Source organism: Lineus longissimus, chromosome 2 (genome assembly GCF_910592395.1).
Source record: "Lineus longissimus chromosome 2, tnLinLong1.2, whole genome shotgun sequence".
NCBI lineage: Eukaryota > Metazoa > Nemertea > Pilidiophora > Heteronemertea > Lineidae > Lineus > Lineus longissimus.
The window spans coordinates 21365390-21379932 of NC_088309.1; the positions used below are offsets into that span (position 1 = coordinate 21365390).

General features: G+C 39.7%; 1 protein-coding gene across 3 annotated transcripts; it reads left to right on the forward strand.

Annotated features, from left to right (window-relative positions):
* The first annotated feature begins 461 nt into the window (after window positions 1-461).
* On the forward strand, window positions 462-9230 carry LOC135482834 (caspase-3-like). Of its 3 annotated transcripts, none has more exons than XM_064763256.1 (9): window positions 462-483; window positions 1937-2102; window positions 4329-4438; window positions 4784-4855; window positions 5485-5634; window positions 5980-6161; window positions 6515-6620; window positions 6919-7128; window positions 7824-9230. In XM_064763256.1, the coding sequence occupies exons 2-9, from the start codon at window positions 1945-1947 to the stop codon at window positions 8051-8053; spliced, it is 1218 nt and encodes a 405-aa protein (XP_064619326.1). In that variant the 5' UTR covers window positions 462-483; window positions 1937-1944; the 3' UTR covers window positions 8054-9230. The 3 variants fall into 3 exon arrangements, with proteins under 3 accessions (XP_064619326.1, XP_064619325.1, XP_064619327.1); XM_064763255.1 differs by lacking the exon at window positions 462-483 and adding an exon at window positions 494-747; XM_064763257.1 differs by lacking the exon at window positions 462-483 and adding an exon at window positions 494-747 and having other exon boundaries at window positions 4787-4855.
* Window positions 9231-14543: the final 5313 nt, after the last annotated feature.

A 14543-nucleotide genomic window follows, 5' to 3' on the forward strand; every position in this document is an offset into this window, starting at 1 on the left:
CCTAACGTGTCAACGCTAAAAAACGGTTCCGATGAATAAAACTCCGAGGCCATATCCCGATGACGACTTTGCTCTTCTATTGACAGGTTTCGGAGCCGCCGCCATTGTAATGGTATTGATCAATGATTCCACGTGTTTTCTCTTTTGTCTGGAACTCACTATCGTCTGCTCTTGTTATTTTCCCCGATGAAAAAAATTCCGTTATTTTTACCGGCCATATTACCATGTTTTATTGTCTATTTATTTTACATCACGTCATGATGATGGATCGTCGCTGTTTCGTCTTTGTGTCCTTGAGAAAAGCACTCAACCGCACCTAGTTGCTTCTCTCCACCCAGCAGTAAATGCTGGCATTGATCAAGGGCATTGATGGCGAAATATGAATGCCAGTAGCACGGATATTGCACATCCGTGTTGACTCGAGTGCGGAGTAGCTCCTGCTCGGACTGGAAATGCTCGACTTTGAAACACGAATGTAGCATGGTAGGGTCATAATAGCTGGGCGTTCTGAACGATGAAACTGCATTGGATTTAGTGCTTCGGAATTCTCATCCTTGTTATGATGAGCCATCGCTTTCGTTGTCATTGTGCGACTTTCCATCGACGTTTTCATTATGGGCAGACGCTTTTAACGTTTGTAAACGAGGTCATATATACGTCAATATCTGCTGCGCGCGCATAAGAAGCGAAAGTTCCTATTATTTCGAACTTCCTCATTCGAATTTAACGTAGAGGGTCTCGGTGAAGGTAGGTTATTCATGTTAGGGTTGGCACACTATAGAAACTGCTTAAGAATGTAACAACTGTCGATGCTTCCGGTCCTTCGTCCATGGTCCTGGGTTAGAAATTTGTTCAGAGATATGGGAATTCCCCACTTCCGCTATGATATACACCATGTAACGTAGATCAATGCAGGTTTTTCAGACATGAAAAAGAACATTCAATATAGTAGGCAGTATACATGTTCATTGCGTGGACTTATTGCGGTCAAATACTTATATATTTTGTCGAGGGTCTTACAACTATCCGGCCCATTTAACGTTTAGATCAAAGATGGGATGGGCAGAACACTACCGGTTCTTTCCGTCCTTTCGGTGACGTTTGGTACTTGTACAACCTTTCCATTTCAAAGAAAATTGAAATTGTTAACTACATGTATTATGATTCTGCATGATAACCATCAGCGTTCTCCCGGCGACACTGTCTAGAAATTTTGGTCACGAGGACAATATAGACGTGGAGGCCGGGGGATGTAGAACACTTCTTCATGCGTTTTCGTCCCAAATCTGTATGGAAAGCGTTTTATGGTGACTCTGATATAAATGGCCTGCTGCTATCAGTGAGCAAATAGATGCAACCTGTGGTATCACCTTGAAGGAACGGTTATACGGTCAAAGTAAATTCGTAAATAGGGTTAATATACACGAACTTTGATTATGCATTTAACGCTACAGACCAGTAGGCATAGTGGGACGTGGAATAGAGTATGATATAGGCCGGTAATAGGCCACCCATATGAATTTACAAAATGATAATACTGTATTGAATCTCATGGGGGCAGAATAGAAACATGTCATCGATTTTTATTCATTCAAATAAATATCGTGAGTATATGTAGCCAATAATTCGATATGATTAAGTCGCTCAGTGTACACAGTGTATCATGAAAATAAATGCCGAAGTCGAATGTTTCACCGAAATGAAGGGCCATATAAAAAATTTTCCAGGGGTTTTTCACCTCGTTGAAAGTCCTTTACGGGGTGCATGCATTGTGTTGGCCGTGAAACCCATGAAGCTTTTTCAAAAGCTCAAAAACCATTATTTCTATATAAGAGAGTGTACTATATACTACAGGCCCGATGATTGAACTATAATGCAGGAAGTTCTTTCCATTCTCAAAATGTTCGTCGTTTCTTTTCTTTGCTTTCCTTCAAAGCTCTCGTGATGGACAGGCGAGAATTCCGCACACTGAGTTTAAAACTCAAAAATGAAGTTACAGCAGCTAATCTTAAAGGTCTTAAAGCTGCGATACAGGACGATTTTGGAGCTGCAGAGCTGGAACAGATGCATGACTTTCTGGATGTCTGGAATGCGCTGGAAAGGTAGGAGGTGTGAGTTAATCCTGGGTATACATCAAAAAGTTTTCGCACATCCTCAGAAACGCCAACGCGAACGCCTATTCCATTGTTCGAGCTCCTGACCACGATGTCGAACAATGGGACAGGCGTTCGTGTTAGCGTTTCGGGGGATTTGCAGAGGGCCAACGTCCGCCGATCAGCCTGCGTTGGTGGATTCGCCTCTGACAAGAGACAAGACATCAAGTTTGTTCTGCTGTGAGTTGAGTCCTAATGATGAAAGCATATCTTTTAGGTGTACATGATTTATTTATTCGTATTTGTAATCGACTTAGCGCAATAAGCAATTGGGTACCTAGATGTGATGTAGAAAAGGTGTATTCCTGTTTCGCCTATTCCTGTTCCGCCTATTCCTGTTTCGCCTATTCCTGTTTCGCCTAATTCCTGTTTCGCCTATTCAAATGTATTGCTAACCTCCCCACAGACGTAGGAATATGAACCTTCCCTTACTGACCGACCAAACCCGAGGAGAGCCACATATGTACGCATTGAAACAATACGTCAATGGAGAGAGGGACATAATGAGTTACGTTGATGCCATCAGTTACCTTGTCTGACATAATATCATGATATGTATTTTCCACCTTGTTTGACTTTATATGTGCTGTACCTACATATTATGACATGGGTTTTACAGCTGATTTTGATCAAATAATTATGAGAATGTACAATATTATGTATTTTTATCAAAAACTCATGAATTCAGTTTTCATAAAATAAACGACTGCTTTACTCTACTTAATCTATTAGTTTTTACTGTGTGTCAGTATGGTCCTATGGTCCTATGGTCAAATAAGTCCCGGACTGTCCCCGCTTTCAAGGTGACTCTTTCAAAACGGTCATGGCATAACAAAGTTGATGGCATTTGATTAGTCAAATTGTCATCACATCGTTAACATCATCCAATTGTCCCCTCACATTTTCCCCATAAAATGGACATGCATCCCTAAGGTTCCCCGTGGGAGAGTCGATTTATTGTAGGGGTACTGGAAAGTAGGCGAAACAGGAATAGGCGAAACAGGAATAGGCGAAACAGGAATTTTGTAGGCGAAACAGGAATAGGCGAAACAGGAATAGGCGAAACAGGCATAGAAAATCCCATAATGTTTAGTGATCGTCCTCAACCTGCACACTAGTAAAAATAACTATCTAATAGTTATTTTTTACTATGGCAATTGCTATTTTTGTATGCCGCTGTATGGTTACCAGTTGCTAGATTGTTCAAAACCATACATGGAAGAATTGTATATTGCATGGCGTAAATTTATTCGTCAGATTTTGTGTTTGCCATATCGCACTCATAATGACCTGTTACCAGCCATTATAAAGGACTGTAGCGTTCAAACTCATTGGAGAAAAGGTTCGTAAAATTCATCAAAGGACTGCGGAAATCAGGAAATACACTCGTAAAGGTTACAGTTGGATTATTATTTGCCGGGAGCGTCTCATCAGTGGGGAAAAGTCTAACTATGGTGTTACAAAAGTACAACTGGAATAGGGATCAGCTGCCTGATGAATGTATAATGCTAAGGGACATCAATAGGGAATTTTGGGGATTGGTGCATAATAGGGTTGCCATCCAAGTTAGGGAATTGCTTGAAATGCGGGAGGCAGGGAATCATATTCTCACAAAAGAGGAAATAGACATGATAATTAACTTTTTGTGTACAGGTTGATTTGATGGAGTATTGTTTTTGGTGTTAGTTTTATTGTGATAGTTCAAGATACTAATGTAAATTATTCAGGATCATCTCCAAGAATGAGAGGTTTTCGGGTTCGACTCTCAGTCTTACCTTTTACTTTGTTTGCCTTATCGTAAACTTGTATTTGCACCCAACTCTGTATTGTCTTATTGCACCTTATTTTTTTTATTTTTTTTGTTATCTGTACAACGGAAAGTAGTACGAATAAACATATATATATTGCACCGACTGTGAAATTAGTTGTTTTAACTACCGAAGTTATAGTAATTCTTAACCATTTTGATGGTAGTTTTTACTACTTAACTAATTAATGGTTTTTTTTTTTTATTACTTTCACAGTTGGTGCAATAGCAACCACCAAATTGGTTCTTTTAATAATACATTTTAAGAGTGTGTGGGGCTAAACCTTGCATGTGGAAATATTGTTTTTAGGCTCGAATTCTGCTATATAATTGTATTTCCGGTTTAGTTGTGATGTTTTGTTTTTCAGGAGTGGAAAAATAGCCCCCGGCAATTTACACTATTTGATATCAAACTTTGAACATGTGAATAAAGCATACACGGTCCGTAAAATCCTGCACAATGCGATGGGCTATGCCGGTACGTGATTTCTTATAACCATTACCCATAAAAAACAAAATTTATGAGGAATAAAGGAAAATGCCTTTAGTATTTCCATCCTCTGATCAAGAGTGCGGAGAATCTTTTCAGATAAAAATGAATCTAACATAAGTAGATTGCGTCAAACATCGTTTTCTTCAGAAACACCAGCTGCTGATAACAAAGTCCGGGGCCAGATCATTTGAACAGTAGCAAATCCTTATGAGATGCAAGTTCCACATTGAAAAATCTTTCTCAGCGAATTTTTGCTGGCTGTAAAGTGCTCCTCCTCTCGAGTCCTTCATTGGATTGATAATCACTTATGCTTTCGTTCACTTCCACTAGTAGCCGATGAATACTCCAAACCGCAACACCCAGCTCGGGAGCAGGTGCCAAAGACCAAGACGACTAAACCAGGTTTGTATTTTGAGAGTGTTGTACTACTGGGCAGCCAAGATAGGGTGACATCTTCGAGTCTGGGAAACCTTGGGTTTTGCGTATCAGATGACGTTGGCAAAAGATAGCCTTTTAAGGCAAAAATAAATATTTGCATTTTAAGCCGTGAAAACGCTCTATCCATAGAACGCTAGAGGGATTGCATATATTCACACCAACAAATTCACTAGTACAGTTGAACCAAGTCCAGTGCTTCTGAAAATAAAACGTAAAATTACAAAACGCCACATCGCAGCTGTGTATATTTGCGACTGCTACACCGGCCTTGGATCAAGTATACTAAAGTACATAGAAGCCACTTTCTCACAGTGCATGACTTACGTCACGATTCATGTGCGAATTTTCGAAATGTCACACCAATGCTAACATGTATGTCGAGTGCTCCTAGTGAAAATTACCTCTTCGTTCTTCAGTTGAAATGCGAAGCATGACTGATGCAACAACGTGACTTCCATGCAAACTCTGCCTGCTAGCCTAGCCCTGTTATCTACACTATGCCGTGATATCAAGAATGAATAAACACTATGGAAACTTTAATAAGCATAAAATATATAAATTCATATAACTTTGTAATCATCATTCTAATCTAGTCCAGCCAGACAGTGAGCATTGTGTCCTAGGACAAGACAAGTATTTCCAAGATCCCCGTTATGATTGCCCACTACAGAAGGAGAATTTAGTCAAGATGAAGAACAGGGGCATCATGTTGATTATAAACCAGTTTAAGAGAGAAAGATGCGGTAAGAGCTGGAATCATTTGAGCCATATTTGATACAAGAATAACTTGCATTGGTTTTGGGTCGTCCCAGGGATAAATATTCCCTGATCATAGGAGTTCTTTTTTGTAATATACAGTTTTAGTTTTATTGACGAACTATTCAACTTTTTTTTAAATTCCTTATTTTTCAAAATCTTTTGCCCGAAAGAGTTCTTATGCTATTAACTAGATAAACTAGAAAAGAAAAGATCAGAATATCGACCCCAGAAAAATTTTAAGGACCAAGGGAATACATTGTGCTGATGATTTGCAATAAACTAAAAAAATTCTGATTCAGAAACTACACGTACATTTAATTTCATAATAGGTACCGAGGAGGATGTTGCTGCACTGAAGATACTTTTTGAGGTTGAGCTTGATTTCCATGTCGACCTGAGACAAGACCAGACAAAGGACGAGGTCATCGATGCTTTAAAAGATAAAGTTCGAATGATGAATGACAATTTAGTGGAACGATTCTTTTGTGTCATTTTGAGCCATGGAGATGAGGTGGGTACCTGTTCGAAATTTTATTTAATTCTAGCCTTTTGCGTAAAACAGGCTTCTTAAAGAAGCCTGTAAAGAAATATGTCGTAATGTATTCAAGTCTTCAAGATAACGCTAAAAAACGTACTCCATTCTCATGTCACGGTTTTCCCCGTCAATCCATAATGTATTGTGGGGGAACATTGTGATTGGGAAGAACAAAAAAGACACACAAGACGTTGGTCATAGTGTTCCTCTAAATAGCTATAGGATACATCTCCCGGTATATCCTATCTTCCTCATCAAAACACAATTTGGGTGAACACGAAGCGCTATTGGTAAAAATCAACAATGATCTTGAAGATATCCCATTCCAGCATGGGATATGGTGTACCGACAGTTCCGGAGGCAAAGAACAACGGATCAGTCTCGAAAAAGAGATTTTACCCATGTTCCGTGCTGATAAACTGCCAAGTATGAAAGGTAAGGCTATGTTGCTCTATGACATGTATATCATGTTGATGATGATGATGATGATGATGAATATTTCACAGGATAAGGCCGTAAAGCTTTGACCTTCCGGAAAAAGATCTTACTGAAGCCTTCTAGAGGTAACATGGTTTGAACTGTGGCGAACAAAAATTAGCATGGTAAGGAACCTGTTGCATATGTCTTCCTGTCGTGAAGTACATGCAGCCTCCCCGGCCAACCGCCCCATTTCTGCTGCAGAGTTTACCGTGTTAACTTTTCAAATACCATTGGCCTATTTTCATGTTTCCAGACCGTCCTAAAGTCTTCATTGTGCAGGCTTGCAGGGGATTAGATTACCATAAAGGCATTACTGTGAGTGATGCTGGTGATGATGCTACGCCTGTCATGCCTGTGGATGACCCTCCTAAGGAGAATCCTGCGGCAACTGAGGCTACAGATATGAACCCACTTTTCATACCGAATGAGGCTGACTTCTTAGTTGCTTATCCGCAGACTGACGGTAGGTGCACCAATGGTGGCATCGAGAATTATTACAATTTTAGGATTGAAGTAAACTATCGTCAATCCCGATTTCGTATGTATTTGACATCGGTGATACATCTATGATTTGAACCCTGTTGAATAGGAAAAGAAAAGCATTGCAGAGTTAGATGTTGAAGGGACTGGTCGGATCTCTTCTCTCCTCAACAAGGTGCGGAGACAACAGTACATGCATGTACATGTAGGCCTAGGGACTTACCGATAGTGGTGGAAAATCTCACAAATATAACTTATTTTAAAATAGCCATGTATAAAACACTGTTTTGTATCAAGATGAAAAAAAATGCAAATCCCGAAAACTTCTTTTTGGGTATCGGACTAGGGTCGCCCGTTTATGAGACGAGCGATCATACTGGTTGCGCCAGAGAGCCATTAATATTGTCCAGAGTCCGCGATGCATATAAATTCCCTTTTAGGAGCTTCATTGATGATATTACCTGTATATAAAATATCGCTATTAATGTGTACCTCGACCTAACATTAGGCGGAAATTTTTGCCTGATGTTTAACAAAACACCGTCTTCGCATTCATCACAAAATTTCACCGTACGTTCGGGCCGTTTGCGATTGCGTAAACGCTTTTAGGAGTGTTATCGACTGTTTTCATGTCAAAGTCGAAGCTGAAATTTACTGGATGTGTTTCTCTTCCTTTAGGTTATAAAAGTTTCCGTAACACTAAGGAGGGATCGTGGTTCATCCAGACTCTCGTGAATGTCTTCAAGGCTTGTTACAAGGACCATGACCTGCTGAGTATGCTGACCGAGGTCAATAATCAAGTCAGCAAAATGTTCGATGTCACCAGACCAAGACCGAAAACCGGTACACCCGACTTGCAGATGCCATGTTTTATGTCTTCCCTCAGAAAGAAGTTGTTTCTTACCTGAAAGGATGCTCCCTGCCATGCAACTTTTCATCTTTTTTTTATCTGGATGCACTGCTTCAATGTTGTTCTCGAAAACCTCAAATGCACAATCCCCTTTTTTATCTTAAGTTTTGAGACAACGCTATATTCTTCTGTTCTGAATGGATTTTGAAAGATGTTGTAAATGATATTGAACGTCTTAATGATATTACTCTAGATCTGTATAAGGTACTGATGGTTATAAAGATGATGTTTTAATTTAACTCCGGGAATTGTGTGCCAAGTTCAAATTCCGAGTCATTTTGGTATTCCTGAATTCGGTCTACTTCAATACACCGCTAACACCGCCCGCGATGTATTGATTGGTAAATATGCAAGTGCATGGTTGAATGAGATCAACACCATGCCCAAGTTGAGAACTTACAAATCGTTAAAAAACACGTTTGAAATTGAAAGCTATGTTAAGGTACCGCTAAATAGAGAAATGCGCTCTATTATTGCAAGACTCAGAAATGGAAGTTTCCCGCTAAATATCGAAATAGGTCGATATCGTCACATATAACTCCACCAACGTTTATGCATTATGTGTGCAAGTAATGAGATAGAAGATGAAGAACACTTTCTTTGTTCGTGCCCAGCATATAATCAGCTCCGCAAAAACTTTATACCTTAGCATCAGCTAAATACACGGACTTTCGAATGATTGGACAGAAGTTAAATGTTTATGTTAACAGACCATCGTCTGGTTAAAGATGTTGCGAAATATGTAACCAGATGCATGTCTGTTAGGAAGGGCGCCGCCTGAATTATGTAATTTTGTTATTTTTTATGTGTCTCATAAGCCTAATGAGGCTGGCTTTTCTTTTAAAGGTGACACTTTAATAAACAATATACATTGTATATATATACAGGAAGTGTTGCTACTTATTCCAAGCGAACGAAAATCCCACCGATCGTTATATCAAGACTGGCCGAGTCTTTCATCCGGACGAAACAAGTAGCTCATATATTTTTTAAAACCTTCTATGAAATATTTTGCTCAGGCATAAAAAACCCAATTATGACTGCTCCATTATCACCGAGAAGGGAATGGAATGATTCAAAGAATGAGGTCTTCATACCATCCTTTCATGCTCGCCATATCGCCAAAAATGTCCAATGCGGGATAAAATGACATGATGACCACCAACCCCCCCCCCCCCCCCGAAGGAGCTGGGTATAATCCATTCCTAATGTGATGGGGGGGGGGGGGTGATCATTTTAGACCTCTGTCGGCCAATCGGATATTGGCAACGCCTCTGGTCGGAATTCCTCCTCCATGACCTGGTGTTTTACCACTAATCACAAGCGAACGAAAGTCCCACCGATCAATTATAACTTGACGATTGGCGGAGGCTTTCGACCGGCTGCGACCAATGGTTGATTTTGATTTTCGCTTTGACTCCATCTTCATCCATTCGCGGCGAGTGATGATACAATGTGATTGAGTAGATTTGGCCACAAGTTGCCCTCGATACAGTGCGTCCAGTCCTACGTCGATCTCCCCATGCCCCGAGTATATAGCCAACTGTCTCATTTGAACGCACTTCATCGACGAATCTGGAATACATTGCATACTCCTTCTGAACCAAAGGCTGTTATCTAAGAGAGAACTATCCTGGTACAGTTTTTGTGAGCAGGGTACATATAGGTCCATCTAAAATTCTACACAAACATTGGAGTAATCTTGCTTTAGTCGGCTTGAAACGGCTCCGGGGAAAGGCTGTACCAATTTTCCGATGCATGCATTCTGGAACCCGCCACAGCCTACAAAATGCGAGAAATCAAAAATACATATTCATACAATATCATTGGCATATTATAAAGAAAGAATATATTCTTTTTTATCAATGAATGTTGCCTATACATTAGGCCAATTACCTTCCTCAAAAAAATCAATTTAAGAGCTGGTTCCCAATCGTATTCCCATTTCAGTGGACACCAATTATTAACAGTGGGTCCGCATTGGTAACTTGGGATCCTCTTATCAAATCCAGTAGCTGAAATTGAAAATAACGTAAAATTCATTATTACGACTGTAAACATGTCAGTCCAAAGGGCTTCATAGCAATATTACAACGATAACACAACAATAGATGTATGAAATAAAAATTCAGTGTACTATGAGAATGATTGAGTAGAGAGGGAGACTCTCCCTATACCATTGCTTAAGCCTGTTTGATCTGCTTCTGCTCTGGGCATAGTCTTCCGGACACACTAGGCACCGGTCTGACAAAATGAATTACATTAAGCAGTGGACAGCTTGCCCTGCCCCATGCAATAAATGTCATGGCGTCCTTTCAAACACGGACCAGCTGTCACAACCACCCGTCGTCATGGCTTCCCAATACATTCATCAAGAAATCCATTGCGGATACACAATACATTCCTGACAACCCTTTCCATGTGCGTAATATTTGAAGAGTGAAGCAGTGCACACACTGCTACAGGCCTTGTGGGTCGAATGTCCTACAACAGCCGACCGTCACTTGATAATGTAGGGATAATTTCAAGAGCGATTAATGTCGAATTTATGATGATAATAAATGAAGGCTTATTATCAGGTGTTTCAATAAGTAAAAAATATACATTAAAATCACTTCTTTATGATTGTTCAGTTTGTGCGTTAGTTCGTTGCCGATCAGAATCATTCTATTCAAGAGAAGTCGCTACGTGTACCATATATTTATACAGAAACGGGTATTGTGGTTTTCGGTGACCATTATTTTATTAACAAAACTTTCACCTTATATACATGCAGTGAGCACTCTTCGACATAATTTTTAAGCATTTTCGGAACGACGTCATTAATATCGTTCCGGTCATGCGCAAGGAGGATTGATTTTGAAGTACACGTCAGTGAAACTGATTCGTTGATTCTGATATCGTCACGCGGCTGTAGCCTATCCGGTGCTCCGTGGAGTAATCAAAATATGTGCTGCTAGATAGAAAACGGTATCCTTCGATCTGCTTGGAATGATAGCATAACATAATTGCCGTTTTTCAAAAAAGCATTTTGATATGGACCCTTCATTTGAGTTCATCTTCCCACATGTATATATCATTACGCGTAGGCCTGTATCAATCAATAAATCACTGTGCATATCTCGAACAATATTGTTTTGTGATTTGAATTGATTTAAATTGAACTGAAATCGTTAGTACAGTTTCGTTAGTTATACACAGATTTCATTTATAGGATTTGAAACTGTACATATACTGAATACTGTTAATTTATCCATTACTTTGAACAGCCTGAAAAGCCAAGCAGAACAATCAATATGATTTGCATCACTAATGAAATCGCTAATTCAATATTACGGCCGTTATTCTGCCCGTGGACAATATGGAAAATCCCAGTGACTTAGCAAACGGTTGTAATGACTTTCCAAGCGATAGCGCTACGGAGAAACCTTATCTGTGCGGCTTTATGCCTCTACACATGACCGGATACCTGTTATCTCTCCTGGTATGGAAAACTAAACCCCCGAGGAAAACAAATTGTTTTATTAAAGATTGCCGGTCACTATAGTCAGCAATAACTCCTTGCATTCATAATGTATCCCCGCTGTCTCCTGTCCTGTTTAGATTATTCGAGAGATTGCTTGCATGATTTCAATTTGTCAATCCGACGGCCAACAGATTTGACGTGTCGTCTGCACAACGCATGTTTTAATGGTTCATAGTTTTTTTATATTTTTAATCATCAGGTGCACAGAGGAAGCTAGTGATTTTCAACGTTGTAATTATGGTACGCTAACAATTTGATATTGCGTACGGTAACCGACTCATCTAAGGAACGTATACCTATCTTCAAAAATGGCACTAATTTGAAGGTATGAGTTATAGGCACAGATGTATATAAAAAGAAAAAGATGTTAAACAAACTGTACATGTACATGTGTATTAAATTCAAGAATGGTAAGTTTAAATGATATGTTAACTTATTCTGTCCAGGTAAAGTAGTCTATTTTGATATAAGCTTGCATGTGTACTTGCAAGCTAACATGTCATGCATGTGCTTGTATCCGCGACTTTTTACTTTATACTTGGTAATATATGCATATGATAACAGTGTCGTCGCAAACCATTAATTTCTGAATACTTGTCAAAAAATATGTATGGCCGTTTGGTGCCATAACGTATCATAGAAAGGTCCTTTTCAGAAATTTGAGAGCGTACAATGGCTTATGAGTGAAAAATATAATGGGGCGTTTAGCGGCCAACAGGTAAGTGCACAGCTGTATTCCAGGGGCACGCGTCCGGCCGCCTGGCACGGGTTCTTCACAGTTCGCTGCGGCCCGGCCATTCAACTTCGGGCCGGCTTCTCTCTCAGTCACGAGAAAATCCATTCTCATGTTAATTTTCCCAATCATGATAAACTCTCACAAGTGACATTTTATCGATTTATTTTCGCGCATGTATACATACGCTGGGCAACATGTGGAGTTTTCAAATAATATTATATCCAGAGAAAAATAGAGCTTTATTGAGTTAGAACAAAACCTTAGACAGATGTTACAATAGTATGACTACACATGGCTGGCAAGGATGTGTGGTTTTTATACGACTCTCATCTATAGACCCTTTATGTACAGCTGAATATATACCACGTACAAAATTGCTAATAAAAAAATGCAAGTTGGCTACGTATAGTGTATAGTTAACATTGTTGAGAGGCACAAAAGTTGTGCATATGTATTTTTAGTATACTATAGTATTCATGTATCCTCATTTAATTACTGTTGAAGGCAGTAGGGCCTACATGTAAAAAAATAAGTTTCTTTTTCCACTCAGTCTTCAAATACTTTTTTCCGCCAGGTATGCAATGTCAACCTCGGGAAATCTGTTGGGATAACACACCCTCTGGACAAAAAAGAAATCGTGGAGTGATCCCCAACCCGGTGTCACATCTGAATTCCCCATATTTCAGTTCTTCCATACAATATACTCTTAGACAGAGCATGACTTTTAAATAGCGGGAAACACAGACAGACGTGTCAATCTATCTCTCGGCAGCGTTCTCAAACAATGAGGGGAAATATTTACTATAGAAACACTTTAAAACGTCAGTTGCACCGGCGTTGTACTGTTGTTTGTCAACAGGATGATCAGGTATATACGATTAAGGGATTCTTCCCTGCATTTATTTTGAGAGGTTCTCCACGGGCGAGATTATGTTCATGAGAAGTTTGTTTCACCAACCTGTCAGTCATGAATAAAGCAGCCTGTACGTTTTCTAAAATCACAGCCGTCCCCGCCATGCAGAGCCATTAATACAAACAGCGAGCAATCAATAATGAGTGTAACAAGAAGAACAATAACTACAGCATCTGATTAAACTCGCTGCAAGTTTCATAGCGTTCTTCGGTCTTAATGCTACTGTTTGATTAAGCCTTCTGTACACTTGTCTGTTTCAACAAAACTTTTATTACCATGTCGACAGCGCCCCTGACTAGCGTGAAAACAGTTAGTCGTATCACGGACATAAATGCTTACTTTGTGTTTAGGTTGGTGATTCCCCCGCTAATTAGAAGTCTTCCTATTAACAATAACGTCCTGCAGTGATTGATGCCGTGCTAAAGTTTTTGGCGTTGCCTCACACTAACTCAAATGCAAACACATTGGAATACAACAATGAAATTAAGAAACCTATGACACCTTAAATGACGATGTACAAAAACATAATAAAATAGAACTCAACCCGGCCATCATGGACATGTCCCGATGGAACAAGGACCGGACCAACGTTAATTGAAGACATGTTGATAATTATCTTTCTCTCATAATTGGGAAAAATGGGGGGAATGCAAGCAAGGACGAGGGCGTAGTAAATAAAATCAGACGCCTTCCAATGTTTTAAAATGATTTTTCTTCTTCCACTTGATGACTTGCCTGCTTAAGGAGTACGCCCTTCGTAAGTACTGGTGGTCAAGGAAAATTGAAATGCAGTTATACACAAATTAGTGCTGTCAATATGCACTACAAATTCGCTGAAACTTGGCATCTATAGTATTCTTATATTTGCCTATACACAACGGCAATGCTGAAATTATATTTAGTAACTATTTATCCATTCGGAAATTTTCAAATTCAATTACAAATTTCAAGAAATGCGGGTACTCACGTTGGGTCGTTTTATCTCGCGTTCTTCGGGACCAACCCCTTGCGTTAGGGTAGGACATTTCAGGGGCGCGTGTGACGTGGATCGTCCCCCGAGACCGTGTTCCATTGTAATGGCAAGTACCGGACGCGTGGTAGCAGGCTGCAGCTCTTATTGATCAAGTCACAGCTGTGCAATACGTGATTGGGGCGAGTTTATTTGCCCACAACACCGCTGCTTTTCATGCATACACATATTGAACTTCAGGATGTTTAAATATATCGAACATGAACTCCTTCAATGCATGCACTTATCAAAATTAGACCAGATTTTCTCGTAGACTTGAATTACATATCTTCATAAAACTTTC